The 15147-nt window shown below is 37.2% G+C and overlaps 1 protein-coding gene across 1 annotated transcript in view; it reads right to left on the minus strand.

The window, feature by feature from the left end:
• Positions 1-9594: 9594 nt before the first annotated feature.
• The window catches only part of IL1RAP (interleukin 1 receptor accessory protein), a 118360-nt gene continuing 112807 nt past the window's right edge, over positions 9595-15147 (minus strand). The window contains exon 11 of the mRNA XM_087818244.1: positions 9595-10389. Coding sequence (XP_087674370.1) covers positions 9671-10389 — 719 coding nt within the window. The 3' untranslated portion in view covers positions 9595-9670. The remainder of the gene's footprint in view (positions 10390-15147) is intronic.

Consider the following 15147-nt stretch of genomic DNA (forward strand, 5'->3'; position numbering starts at 1 on the left):
TAGATATTCAGTATATAGTTATCTGTCCATGGAAGCTTACAGAATATCAGGTATAAGAGATCTATAGAAATTGATAATTAAAATAACAGAAATATTGTGACAAATACAAGTACATAGGAAGGAGCATCCAACTCTGCCTGGGAAAGTTCCATAGGCTTGAAAACATTTGAGCTGAAAGTGAATCACTGAAAGAGCTGTTAGCTGGAGGGGGTGAAGACTGGGCATTCCAAGCAAAAGTAACGTTAGCAAAGGCATATAGGGCATACAAGTACATGGCGTGTTCAGAAAATGTGTTCATTGTTTATGTAGCTTAAATTCTTAGAATTTTTAAGGAGAAAAGTAGAGAAGGATTTTGAAAGACTTTTTTGGAAGTAGGATCAACAACAGTTGGCAAGCAGTTGACTCAGGATGAGTGGGAGGAGAGATCTCTGAGATTTGTTTTTATTTTGTGCAATTCCACTAGCATCTTAAGCAGTTATGAAGGGTCAAATTTCCTAGTCATCTGACTTTGGACTACTTGGAAGAAATCATGGATTGTATCTAGAAAAACACAGTAAAGTCTTGTTTTGTTATTATTACATCAACTCCAACAATGTAAGGAAGGCACAGAGTGATTCTTAAATTGTATTGATGGGGAACTATGGCATAATTAGTGCTTTACTGAAGTCTTATGACAAAAGAATTATAGTTTGGATTAGAACTCAAATATCTTAACTGCAGAGATTTTGCTGTTTATACAGGCTACATTTACTTATTTATTTGTTTATTTATTTGGCATTATGAAATATATGGGAATATATCACAATAGAAAGGTTGCTTGGGGTTTGTATGGGTAAAAGATAAGGGCATACAACTGTTAAGATAAAAGGTGACATTCTTTTTCAATCTAGTTTACAAAATAGTGAAGTCAAACCAGACAAAAGCATTGTTTATGATTCCTTGGGTACAAGAATTGCACCTTTTAAATGTTCTTCCTATGTCACTAGGACCTGGATGTTGTTGTGTATATGTGAGGAGGGACAGAGGTTATTTAAGCATTACTCAGTGAATCAAAGATGAGTAGAATTAAAACATCCTATAGAATTTCTAGTTCAACCCCATCCATTTTGAGGGCTCAGAAGTCTGAGAAGCAGAGGAGAAATGAGTTGATGCTTAATATATAACCATGGCAGTTCAGAGCTAAGACAAAAACCTGGTGGCTCTAGGGAAAACAGTTACCTGCTCATACTTCCTCTCACAGTGGCTACTTTTTGGAATAAACAGTCACTTCCAATCTCTTTGCCTAGAATAGAATAAAAGTTCTATTTCAGTACTCAAACCCCAGACCAGGAATGTGGCTATCCAGCTCCATTTGTATAATCCAGCTACAGTTTTCAGAGTCTGTTTGCCTCTTTGCCTAGTATGACAGAACGAGGGGAGGAGGGGGGAGGGAGTAAAAAGAGAAGCAGAGAGACAGAGATACCAGGGCTGTAGATGACGTAATTCTTTGCAATTCTATAACTTTTCACCAGGAAGAAGACATGTCCTAGCAAGAATAAGACAGTTGGCTCTTGTTTGAGTTGGGGTGTCACTAGAGCACGTTGGTTTACCAGGTTAGAGACGAAGTTAGGAAGGTTAAGCAGCAGTCACTTTCCTTTACTGGACCCCAATTTATTCAACTGAAAACTACAGTTGTCCCTCTATATCTGAGGGAGATTGGTTCCAGAACCCCTGTGGAATGAAATCCACAGATGCCCAAGACCCTTATATAAAATGGCATAGTACTTGCATATAACCTACACACATCTTCCCATATACTTTAAATCATTTCTAGATTCCTCATAATATCTAATAAATGTAAATGCTGTGTAAATAGTTGTTATACTGTATTTCTTTATGTAATAATTACAAGACAGAAAGTCTGTCCAAGTTCAGTACAGACGTAACCATCATAGGCCTAACTACACAGTACACATCATCAACATAACATTTTTTCCTCTGAATATTTTCTAGCACAGTTGATTGGATCTGCAGGTGAAGAACCTTCGGATATGGAGGGCCTACTGTAAATGGTTGTCTCTGTTACAGCGCTGGCTTTAAAATACCTTCACAAATTATCTGATACTCCTCCATTCAAGAGGTAGAGCTGAACTCCCTTCTCTTGAGTTTGGGCTGGACCCAGGGACACATTTCTAACCAGTAGAATACTACACACATCATGAAATGTCACTTTGGAGACTAGTCATTAAGCCATAAAGGTCATGGAGGCTTCCACTTTGCTCTGTCTCTCTGTCTCTCTCTGTCTCTCTCTCTCTGTCCCTGGGATCTTTTGCTCTGGCAAAAGCCTGCTAATGTACTGTGAGGATACTCAAGCAGCCCTATGGGGGGTCTGTATGACAAGGGACTGAGAGTTCCTACCAATCTCCTAGTGCCTGCACTTGGAAGTGAATCCGATAGGCCCCGTAAGCCTTCAGATGACTGCAGCCCTGGCCAGCAATTTGATAGCAAGCCCATGAGTAATCTAAGGCAGAACTACCCAGCTAAGTCTCATAGTTATTTCTCTACTTTTTACTCCTTCAGAGACTCTTTCAGGGGGTTTTGTTGTTGTTGTTGTTTTGGTAATCTTTAGCCTTTGGAGTCATATGAAATTGTATTGTCTATTTCCTTATTTTTAGGATATAAAAATTGCGGTTAGACCATATTCTCTGGAAATTACCAGCAGGTTAAGGAATTTCTCTTGGAACTTATCCCCCCCCCACTCTTAGTTTTCTTTTATAAAATAATAGTAATATTAATGATACCATTACCAAGCACGTAATTTAGATTTTAGAGTTTCACATTTATTATATAATTTTACCCTTAAAACAGTCCAATGAGGTAGGTATATTATTCCCATTTTATAGATGAAGAAATTGAGAACTTGAGAGCAAAAATGTCTGATTGAAATTTACACAGTAAATAAAAGAACTGGGACTCCAATTCAGGTCTTCTGACTCCAATTTAATAGTCTTGTACTATATAAAGAACTGTTATATCAGAAATGACCATATAGCTTTATTCCCCACACCCTGGCACCCCCTCCACATTTTAGCTGTACAGCCTAATATTTGAGAACTTTTACGTATTTCTCTTTTACTTTACTGAGGTTTGTAAATGAGTGAATGGGGCTTAGTCTCCCTTTTTTCTTCTTAGAAGGCATCTAATTGTTTTTGCCTAGAGCCAAGTTGTTATACCTTTAACACTTTGTTTTATTTGAGATGACTGAAACCATGGATGTAATAAATACTAGGGTTCTCATCTCCTCTGGCTATCCAACTGAGTAACTGCATTGATTATTTTTATAATTTTATTATCTGCATTTTGTGTTTATCATACATTAATTTCATAATAAGATGTAAAAATAAAGAACTCAAATTACAGTATTTGACAATGACTTTTAAGTTTTGCACTTTATAGAAAAAATGTTGTCTAGAATATCAGAATTTGTTTCCACTTTTTCCTTCCAAATTTACAGTGTCATCTTTGATTTTTCATTGAAGCATTTGTAAATACTATAAGGGTACTTAAGGCAGTTACACTTTACAAGGATGTGCATCTGATTCCTTTAGGGAGAGCCTGTGGTCTGGAGTATGTCCCAAATATGTGCAATATGTTAACAGATGATTTCCCATTCTGGTTAAGAACAACCTGGGAAAGGTGTTTCAAAACCTGGAATGAAATTAAAAATTAATTGCGAGTATGTGGCCCAGCTTTAAGCAATAGAAAATTAATAAGTTGTTATGAGTAGCTTTGTGTGTTAAATGAAAAATAAATAATTATGTATCATATTTTATTTTGTTTTGTTTGTTTTCTCTTCCAATAAAGCAATGGAGTATTGAAATTTTCATTACCTAGAGCAGAATAAAAGCAGCTCACTCTCTGAAGTCAGTTTATTTGGAATCTTTCTGCTTTTTTCTCATTACCCCTTTTCAAAGTGCCCGTCTTTTCATTTAAATAATTTTAGGTATTTTGAGTTGTCCAAGAGAACAACTTTGTAAATTATTCTCTAAAGAATTTGAGCATGTCAATTATTCCCTTGCTACCTTAGGAAATAACTTTTTTTCTTTGTTCAACATTATAACTTATTAACATAGATCATGGTTCCTTAAGCACCAATCTTCACCAACCCAAAGAGAGTTTTTCCTCAGATCAAATGACACTGCATAACATTAAATAAGTCATATAAAAATCCAATTCTTTAATACAAACATAGAATTCAAATAATAAAGAGAGCAGATGCACAGATAGCAGCGACTTCGTAACACGCACGCAGCTCTCGTCCCATTCTTCATCTGACTTGCAGCACGTTCAGTTTGGATTTCCTGGTTAGCTCTTCAGATAAATGGATCAAGTGATACTTTCTAATGACTGTGTTACATGCTCTGCTGTGTTCTAAATGTCTGCAATTCTTCTGAGGCTCCCTGGAGGCTCAAAAATGAAATGGTTCATTGGCAGGTAGTTTGAGCATCACTTTCTTAGAGAACTAACTAAAGCCACCGCATGGAAATGAACCAAATATAGAAACTTTCTAATTTTTAAGAATGCTTCCTCTTAACCAGAAACTGTAATTATTATTATGCATTCCTGCAACAATTTTTCTTTGGGGAACATTTATATACAAAGTTTACTATTTTCTGTACACTCTTTTATTTTTTCCCCCACAAGTACCTAACTTGATACTTTGACCAACTTAGATGGATTACTGGCAGCAAAGTCCTTCTATTCTTTTATCATCAAAGTATGTGACATAGCTCTTTTTGAGTGTCTCTTGCCTCTTCAGGCAACCTCGATATTTCATTCTTAGAAAAGACAATGCTGTATATACCAAGTTCTATTTCACTCTTCTCTTCCTAACAGCATAGGAAGATTGCATTTTCCAGCATTCTCTTTGACTAGTTTAGTAGTCATAGATAGTTTTGGACAATGAATTGGTTGCAATGAGAGTAAGAAGTGTAATATTTAGGCTGAAGCATAAGAATAGCAGGAAGCCACACATCTCAGCTGGCGAAGCTACAAAAAAGCAAGCCCCTGTGCTGGACATGTAGCATAAACAAGAAAGAAGTCTTGTTATATGAAGCTACCGAAATATTGGGGTTCTTTGTTAGTACAAGATAGTGTATCTGATTCTGATTAATACCATATGATGATTATAATTCTACCAGGTTCCAGATGTCAGTGCTCGATGTTTTATATATTAAAAATACACTCTAGTAACCACTCTTCTATTCAACTGTCTCCTTGTGCCGAGGCAACTCCAAGGGCTAAACAAGCCCTGCATTTTCATCTATTGCCTGTAAACACCTTGTTAAAAGGATGATTCGTAGTCCTCCTTGGCTGGAGAAAATCAGAGCCTACAAGGGTAAAAGAGGAGTTAAAGAGAAATAAAAATTAATGGTTCTTAAACTTTTTGTGCATCAGAATCACCTGGGAAGTTCATTTCTAGTGCAAATCTATGCCACTCTAGATTCTCACGTAGTTAAACTTTCCTGGGGTCAATAAATATGCATTTTGGTGTAAACCCAAAATGGATCTGATGTGATGCATAAGGGAATACACTTCAAGAAGCCTTGGACCAGACTCTAATAAGGCCTTTCTCCTCTTATAATGTGAATAATAATAGAAACAAATGGGGACGAGTTTGAAAGACTTCTGAGAGGTAGTAGTTTGATTCATGGACTACCTTATCTAACTTATCAAGGACATTATATTAAAAGGCACACTCCTAGACAACCTCAGTACCTAATAAATCAGCCCCTTAGAGGGAGGGGCTTGACATGGGAACTTCATTTTAAGATGCCCCTAAATGATTCTTAGACACACAAAAGTTTGAGACCATTGCCAAAGGGTTTGTCCTTCTGTGCATATTTCTGTGATTAGTTCAATTTATTATTCATGACTTTTGCATGACCATTAGTTCAGGAACATTAGTTTTATCAACTTCTTCAACTCTTCACACTGGAAGTGGCTATATTATTACTAGATATTTTACTAGTTATAAGAGGAGATAACTGAAATCCATGGTATAAATCACAGATGTTGAAAAATTAAATTTGGTTTTCAAGGCAAATGGTGAACATATTTTTATTTTCCCTTGAGACAAATACAAATTATTTATTTGGGGTTAAAAGTTTTATGGCATGACCACAGAACCCACAAGAAACAAAAAATGAGTCTACTTTTAAATTTCTTAAACAAACATTATAATATTTTAAAAAATTGAATTATATAAAATCCTAATATGACAGGGCCAGATGACACATCAGGCAACTGATATGACATTTTGTGTGTGGGTTTACGGTAATTGCCATTTTGATTTGAATGTGTAATAGTTCAGATTAAGTAGTTCTCAGTAGGTGGTCCTATAATAGAAATACTTCCACTTGAATCTTACAGAGATAATTCTAGAATTGGGACTGGATGAGGCATAATATTCCTAGATTAAAGGCCCAACCGTACCACTAATTGGCTGCCATTAGAAAAGTCACTTAACTTCGATAATAAGTTCCTGTTCTGTACTGCTTTTGTGCATTTTGAGTAAAAAAACCATAGCGATGTATATAAAATCAATTTCTAAGCCATAAATTATTGTACAGAAGTAAGTTTATGCAGTTATGAAAGTGATTTCACTGTGGGTATAGTCCTGGTTAACAATTTCAATATGCCAGGTTCTGTGCTAAATGCTTACATGCATTGTATTTTTTAATGCCCACAAAACCCAGTAAGGTTAACAATACTATCTTCATTTTAGCTAGCAGGAGATTGAGGACCAGATAGCCCACGGCCAAACAGGAGAGAAGCAGAACTCACGTTCATCACTACTTGACTTAAAATTCGTGCTCCTAAATAGGTAATATTTCTATGTAAATAATATCCATTTAACTTACAATCCTATTTCAATTATGAATATAAATGACCCATGAGGAAATTTTATTTCTTATTACCATTTGCCTCATTTAAATATATGGCACTGAATAGTCCACTCAATTGTAGAATGTCGGGTTAGGGACTAATAACATTAACCTCCTAGCCTTTCTTTATGCAGTAAAAGTGTGGTCTATTATCTTTCTGATCCCTGTGTAGTTAATGCCAAAAAGTATGACTTTATACTGCTTACACTGCGCTTATACTGAGAACGCCACAATTATCTTACTACTTGTTCACAATAAGAGCTCACGTTTTATTTTCATACCTCTGCCAATAGTCTTTTCATTTATTTTTCCTCACTAAAAAGTAATTCAGGAATAAGACTGATAACGGACAAAAGCATTCTGTACCTTCTTAGGATACGAAGGGACTTTCTCTACCACTATTAACAGATTTGGAGAGGAACCGCTGCCTTCCGAATGAGGAGCCTTGAACATACATCAAAGATGGAATCATCAGTTCAAGGAGGAATACAACATAAAACAGGGGTTGTGCTTCAATCAGTTCCCGCTGGGTATTTAGGTAGGGCGGCCTGTCATTTCTCCTTAGAAGTTCCATGATCAGTCACATTTACTCTGAAGGGCCTTGTTATTTCATCTTTTTGTTTTAACAGGAAAAGGACCTAATGGTTTCTTGTTTCAACAGAGAAGGGATCTGCTTTTCTCTCCAAGAGAAGCCGTGGGATAAAATTTCTGGTTTCATTTTCTTCCCCTCATTTACTATAAGAGCCTGGGAGAGGCTGACACTCACTGGGCCACAAGTCGCTAGCAGCCTAGACTAATATATTGACTGCTCATGTCTGATATAGTTTTAACTCTTTATCCTGTTTCTGTTCAGGTGGAGTAGATTGTGCTTCTAATTTTCTTACAGCAGGCCCACTAGACGGAAAGCTCTAGCAGGGGTGGGAAACCTTTCTTCTGCCAAGGGCCATTTGGATATTTACAACATCATTCACGGGCCATACAAAATTATCAACTTAAAAATTAGCTATAAAAAAACCCCACTCCTAGGTTTGTTGAATTTCGAGTCCTGCCTGGTGGTTGCCTGGTGGAAATCAGGGCCACACCAACTGAGTTCGTGGGCCCTATATGGCCCACGTGCTGGACGTTCCTCACCTCTGCTCTGCAGAGTAGATGGAAGGCGTACTATTTTCAGAGGAGTGTGAGGTCAGATCAGCCTATTCTGAGAGTTCAGATGTTTTCAACGTAGAAAGGGAATACACATCTCCCATTATTTCCTTTTCTTTTCCATTCTCAATATTGTCCAGGACATTTGAATCTGCATTTGAATTTATGTTCTTTGGGCGAATATTGTAGTTCTGAAATTACAAACTAGTGGCTCTCAGGCTGACTATGTATGTGTTCATGTATTTTGGTCTGTTCTCTGCTTTCTTTCTTTTTCTTTTTCTTTTTTTTTTAAGTTTAAGCCATCTCATAAATAGGAAATTACATAAAAATCAGACTATTTAGATTTTTCTTAATAACTGAACTATCTGCCAACAATGTGGCTAAATCAATGACAGACTGACGATGGAGCATATTAGAAGCCACTCCCTTTTTAAAGAAATAAATACTCTTCAATTACCTACAGACCCAAGCATCTCTATTATCTCCCTGACTTGGAGGTGAAATGCCATGTGCCTCCTATAATTGTGCTAAAATGTTTAAAGACGTACCAAATGTAACTGTACCTATGCCCCTTTATATATGGGCCCTGCATGGAGAGCATGTATATTATGCTTATATAGGGCCCCCTTTTTTCTTTTTCTTACCTTCTGATTCTTGTAGGCACTTAACTTGACGATCCCTTCTCAGAATCCTGAAGGGGAAGAAGGGATTCATGCACAAAGCTCTATACTAAACCCCTAACAATACTGAAATTTTCTATTGTCAGTTCTAAAAATATTATGAGACTTTTGTATAAACTTCTATTTCATTTGAAATGTTTTCTCACTTTCTTTTGGTCCTTCCCAGATATCTCCTAATATACATTAGAAAGAAACTAGAGAGACATCTCAGCTTTCCTAATACCTTAACCAAAGCTTGATTTCCTGAAATGTAATACTCTTCAGATATGAATCCGAAAGTCATAAAGAGCAGAGAAGAGAGAGAGAAGGGTAAAAATTTGTTAGTACAAATGAAATCACATAAAAATATAAGTTTATTGATGCTAACAACTTTAGGCAGTTTAGAGAACACTAGTTTACAGTGAGACAGAGAACACCATGTATCCCTGTGTGGGTGTGATTGGTTCTCCCAGGGAAGATGTGCTGTAGGCCTTCTGTGGAGCTTAGCCCTACAGCTTCCACCAGAATAAACTCCTTCCCATAATGTTCCCTTGGGATATATATACCCTGTAAGTGTCATGGCCCAAGTACACCTGACTGACTCATAACATGAGGTTGATTAACAAACTCAAAGAAACATTTAAATTATTTGCTCAGTTTGAAACCATTGGGCAAGATAGAGGATCAGACTTTAGGTGACTTGCACATACTGACCTTCTAGGGGCCAAGAAGAGTGTGCTCTTCTGAGGCCATTAGAGGCAATAATTCTGGATGCAGGTCCTTCGGGTCTTTTGTCTCCTAGAAATAAATAGTTTTTAAAAATCAATAATGGGGGGACACAATCTGCTAGTCCAATAGATGATAAAAATGTCAATTATTCCCATAGGTTCATGATACAAAGAGGGCTGGTAGAGAGAGCAGCCACCACCCACCACATGGTAATTATAGGATATAAAAGTCATTGTTATTAGATAAATCCGTGAAATGGTGAAGAGCAAGGGCCGAGATCTGGGGAGCAGGGGTTTCCAATCTGGTACCATTTTGTATCCACTGAATTTCTGACTCTTGGGGAACAGGCTTACAGAGGTGTGTCTCCCACTGGGGCTGCATATGGATCTCTGCCCGGCTCTTGCTCCTAAGGTGACTCTCTCCTTCACAGTAGGTGACACAGCAGCGGCAGGCTGCAGAAGGCTTTCCTCTGTGTTTGGACACTGTGCCCGAGGCCGGAGAGGCACCTGCAGCCCTCCCTGAGCTCTGGAGTTCTGGGGGATCTTTCAAACGACTTCTCCTCCTCTGAACCTGGTCCAGGCTGATGTCAGACTGAGAAGAACAGCTCTCATTCCAGCCAGAGCTGGCACTCAGGCTTCTCAGGGGAAGAGCCAACCGCAACGCCTTCCAGAATTTAGAGCCAGAATGTTTGGATTTTTCTCCCTTCCAGCTCACAAAAGACACAGACTCCTTGAGCTGCAGGATGCCTGGGTGTGGATGCTCAAGGGGACGGTACTCAACCACAATGAGCTTGGTGGCAATGGAGTTCTGGCACATGACGCCCAGTTTAAATTCCAGCATGCTGATGCTCTTTTCTGTCACATAGTCTGGGCTCAGGACAACAATCATCCTGCGGCTCCTCTGAATGAAGTCAAAAACCGCTTCCACTGTATCTACAGGAAAATGGAAAGAGGACAATGCCCAGTGAAAACGTATATAGGTTTCAGGTCATCATTGTCTCTCCTAGGAAGGACAGGCAATAAATAAACCTTCAAAGATGGCAAGTTAACCACGTCTGAGATTAGCAGCTAATTTCAGCTCTGTTTGTAAATTATTTCTTGGTTGGAAACATTCTTCCCTAGCCTTTTTTCTGGTGGGGCTCGATCTACATCCTTAAATATTTGAAATATTGCAACCACTGTGATCTCACTGTCCTTTCTTCTCATTTCTATATTAAATAACTTCAAGAGTTTTATCCTATTACCCATATGACATGGTATCAAGTCTTTTCTGTACTTTGATCATTTCCCTGTGTATAATATTCAGCTTATATATGTGTTTCTTAGAGGCAGTATCCTGAATAGGACTGAACACAATGCTCCAGGCGGAGTCTGATCAGCAAAGAGCAACAGGGAATTACCATCTTCTGAGGTCCACACAGTTATAGGTCTTAATACTTAAAATTTTTGGATACACCACCAGACAGTTTATAGTATTGGCCTTATTGTCAACGCAAATTTTTTCTTTTTTTTTAATGTGTGTGTGTGTGTGTCTGTGTGAAGATACAGTTTAACAATAAATTAAAGGGCAACAATATTGACAAATGGGTAAGAATTAGTCAATTAATTAAGACTTCTAGCAAAGCATTCAATTCCCATAGTTACTGGATTTGGAGAGATCCCAATGGGAAAGTTCTTGAGATAAGTGCAGTGCTTAACTCACTATTAGGTTTAGGAGCTTAAACAATGTTATTTTCAGGAGGAAGAGAATTCCAAATGTATAAATCACAGCCACTGTCACCTCTAAAACAGGTGCCACAGACACACCGTGAGGCTGAGTACCTACGCTTTTGGGGTCGGGGTGAAATAGTGAAATAGTGACCTAGAGATTTCCAGCCTGTGCGGACAGGCTGCACGTTTGCAGTGAAATTGGTCGTTTTGAATTGTTTTTAATCTTCACTCGAGGATATTTTTCCATTGCTTTTCAGAGTGGAAGGGGGAGAGAGAGAGAAACATCGATGTGAGAGACACATGGATTGGCTGCCTCCCTCACTTGCCCTGACTGGGGCTGGGGCCGGGGCTGGGGCTGGGGGTCGAGCCTGCAATCGAGGTCCACGGCCTTGGCCGGAATCAAACCTGGGACCTTTTAGTCCGAGGGCCGGCGCTCTAACCACTGAGCCAAACTGGCCAGGGCGATCATTGTGAGTTTAACCGGAATGAAGGAGCTATGTTGCTTACCAGATTAGTTCTTTCCTGTTAGTGAATTTAATCTGGTTTTGAAGGGACATTGGGATAGCAATTTTTAAGAACTTTGAACTGGTTTTATCAAGAGAGCAGTGTTTCAGAGAATTCTTGTTCTGATCTTCACAGAGAAATCTAAATGTTCCTGAAAGCCTGTGTCATGTGCACGCGTTTTGTAAACTCCTTTGTCCTGCCCGGTCCTGCTCAGAATCTTCTGTGGCTGCCTTTCATAGACCTGAGGATGTGAGCATAGGGAGTCTGCTGCTTGTCCTGTCTCGTGGTAAACACAGTGTACCTTTCAAACGACGTGGGGAGGTTTTCATTGCAAGGAACTTGGGCACTGAAATGATGTGTGTGTTTTTCACTTCAAAATAGCCCCTGGTGATACCACTGTTGAGAACAAAACAGTATTCTAGGTCCTCTAAAACAAAGAGCATGTGGTTTTTAAAAAAAAATGATTAGCATTTTACCTGAAAAGCATGGAATTTGCATTTGAAAGAGGGCAATGCTAAAGAAATCTTTACCTATGGTGAAATTCCAGACTTTGAGGAATGAATGTAGGAGAGGCTTCTCAGGTGGGGTTGGGCTATCTATACTTTGTGGTCTTCACAAAGTACTTTGAAAAAAGCTGTATCCTTTATAGCATATTTTAATGTCTTACATATTGTCAAGCTTCATATCTGAGGATGCAAGTTATTATGATTTTAATGCTGAAGATTATTTGGAGAGGGAGTCATAAATTAGTTCTTTATTCTGTTTGGTTCAAAAATATGAGATGTGGCTATAGAATGATGAGATTTGTTTTTTGTGTGATACTAAGTTGCTTTTCAAATCATTTTGTGGTCTAGAACTTGTCGAGGCAGAAGATTCCTGCCCTTAAAATTCATAGGCTCTCTGAAATTCCGCTACCGTTAACCTAGGGCTGCAGTTTTGTTCTTTGGCTAGGTTATTGGTGTATGAAAGAGTAACAAGCCCCACCCCTTCTCTCTTCCTTAAAACTTGAAGTGTAGTAAAAAATAGGGGGGAGGCACCTAATTTGGAAGATAGATCTGAATTTAAATATTGCTTTCTCCAGTTATCTGTTATCTTAATATTTTAACTATGAAATTATCCATCTATAAAATACATAAAGTGAGAGAAAATCTGAAGAGTTGTTAAACAAATTAGAGATACCTCAATGTAAATGTCTAGCAAATACAATATTAAAATAAGGTATGGACTAATGTTAATTGAATCTGAGTCAGTTTTTTATAACTTTAGAGAATCAACCTAGTATGTGAATTTATGAGTCATACATTTAAAAAATTCTGTCTATTCAGTTTAAAATACATATGGATAAAATATATTACTGAAACACTTAATATCCTAACTCATTGTTAAAAATACTTCATATCCCTTGGGTAGAAGCAGAGAAATAAAACATACTGGTTGTTGAGTATGTCTCTTCTATCATACAGTGACTTTACTTGTTTCAAAGACCTGCTGGCATCAGTGAATGACTGAAGAAAGTATCTTGAGCATTTTAATAAGGTCAGTAATAGCCAGGTAACCACGATGACCAAACCACTGATATTAAAACTGTTGTTATTGAAACTAAATAGTCACCACTATGTTCCACAGGGGTAGGGAAACTTTTTTCTGCCAAGGGCCATTTGGATACTTATAACATCATTGTCGGGCCATACAAAATTATCACCTTAAAAATTAGCTATGAAAAAACTCTTAGATTTATTGAATTTTGAGTCCTGACTGTGGTTGCCTTGGCAGGGCCAGACCAAATGATTTTGGAGGCCTCAGACGCCCCAACAGCCAGATGTTCCCCACCCCTGTTCTAGGAGGTCATTTAATATGTCCAGCATTAGAAGAAACTTCAGACTTGGCATTTATCCAATGTGGAAAACCTATATACAACATCTTAATAATATTCATCTAATCTCTGCTTGTGCAACTCTAGTAATGGGAGCTTAGTATCTCCAAAGATAGTGAAATACATTATTGTTCAACTCTGCTTTGAGTAGAGTTGTACAATCCATTTTACTTAAGTAATTCCTAATTGAGTAGAAATCTGTTTCCATGTAATCCCCATCCATTGATCCTAAGTCTACTCTTTGGAAATAGCCTTGAGAATGAAAAGTTCTTCAGCAGGAAAATTTTTACTAATCTACACAGTTCAGTTATATGAATGCAATAAATATTCTTAGAATAAGTGAATAGGAAAAGCAATTTAAGAAAGAAGGCTTTCCTGTCATTATGAACTTAATATTATTAATTCAAAAGAAAATGTATTTCCAAATATTTATCTGATTTATTTGAAACTTGTGGTAAAAAATGCATTTTTGATTCATTCATGCAAATTATCATCTATTAACTAAAAGGAGACTATTAATTGATTTCATTCTAAAGCAACTGCCTTGGGGTTGCATTAAAGCCTATAAAAGGTAAGAGATTCCTGTAAGCTACCCAAGTTCCAAGTTGAACAAAAAGGGACAGACTGTCTTTGTTTTAAAAGAATCTCTCTCTTTCCCTCCCTCCCCCCTCTTCCTCTTTCTCTGTCTCTCTAAACACACACACACACACACACACACACACACACACACACACACACACACACACACACACACTGGAATACCAGTACAATCCATTTTACTTAATTCTTACTTGCATGTAAAGAAAATGTTCTTGAGATGAAGTTCCCATTTTTCTCAGATTTCTCTCAGAAAGAGAAACCTAACTAGTGTAACTTATAACAATAACATTTTTTATATGTATCATTCTTTTTATTCTCATTTCTTATGCCCAAACATGAAAATAAAGACATAAAACACATGCACAAAATAAAATTCAAAGCTGAAAATAAATGGTTTATTTTTAAAATAAATTTACAAACCAAATGAAAAATGAAAAATACAAAAGTTTATGAATAAAATAAAAAAGATAATCTTAAAATATTAAAACCTATGGAAAGATAATGGGTAATTAACAAGTGGAGTGATGCTTTTGTTCCCCAATACAATGGAATACTTGTTTATTAGAATCCTAGGGAATCATCTAAGTTACAGTACAGAAGAGAATTAAATAAATTTTATGATTGTGTAATTAGACACTCGATATATCATGGTTCTTTGTTAACTTGGGTGCAGAAGGTCTTTATATTGCATACCTCAAACCATTAAGGGATTTAAAAAAAAAAAAATTAGAGATGTTTTATTTTTTTTAACATGAGAGAGCAATTTCTTCCTGCTCTCTAAATTATATTTCCCCATCTCCCTCAAATAGTCTGTATTAGGCATCTTCCGGGACATAAAACAAACAAAAAAATCTTGAAAAAAATTCTCTTAGGATGAGACATATCATGTAAATTTGAGATGCTTTTGATCTTAGCATTTGGAAAAGTTCAGTACCAAAGACAAGAATATAAATAGGAAAAAAAATGTCAAGAAGTCTCTAGGGGCATGCAACACTAGTTAGGAT

This window comes from Miniopterus natalensis, chromosome 6 (genome assembly GCF_054644295.1).
Source record: "Miniopterus natalensis isolate mMinNat1 chromosome 6, mMinNat1.hap1, whole genome shotgun sequence".
NCBI lineage: Eukaryota > Metazoa > Chordata > Mammalia > Chiroptera > Miniopteridae > Miniopterus > Miniopterus natalensis.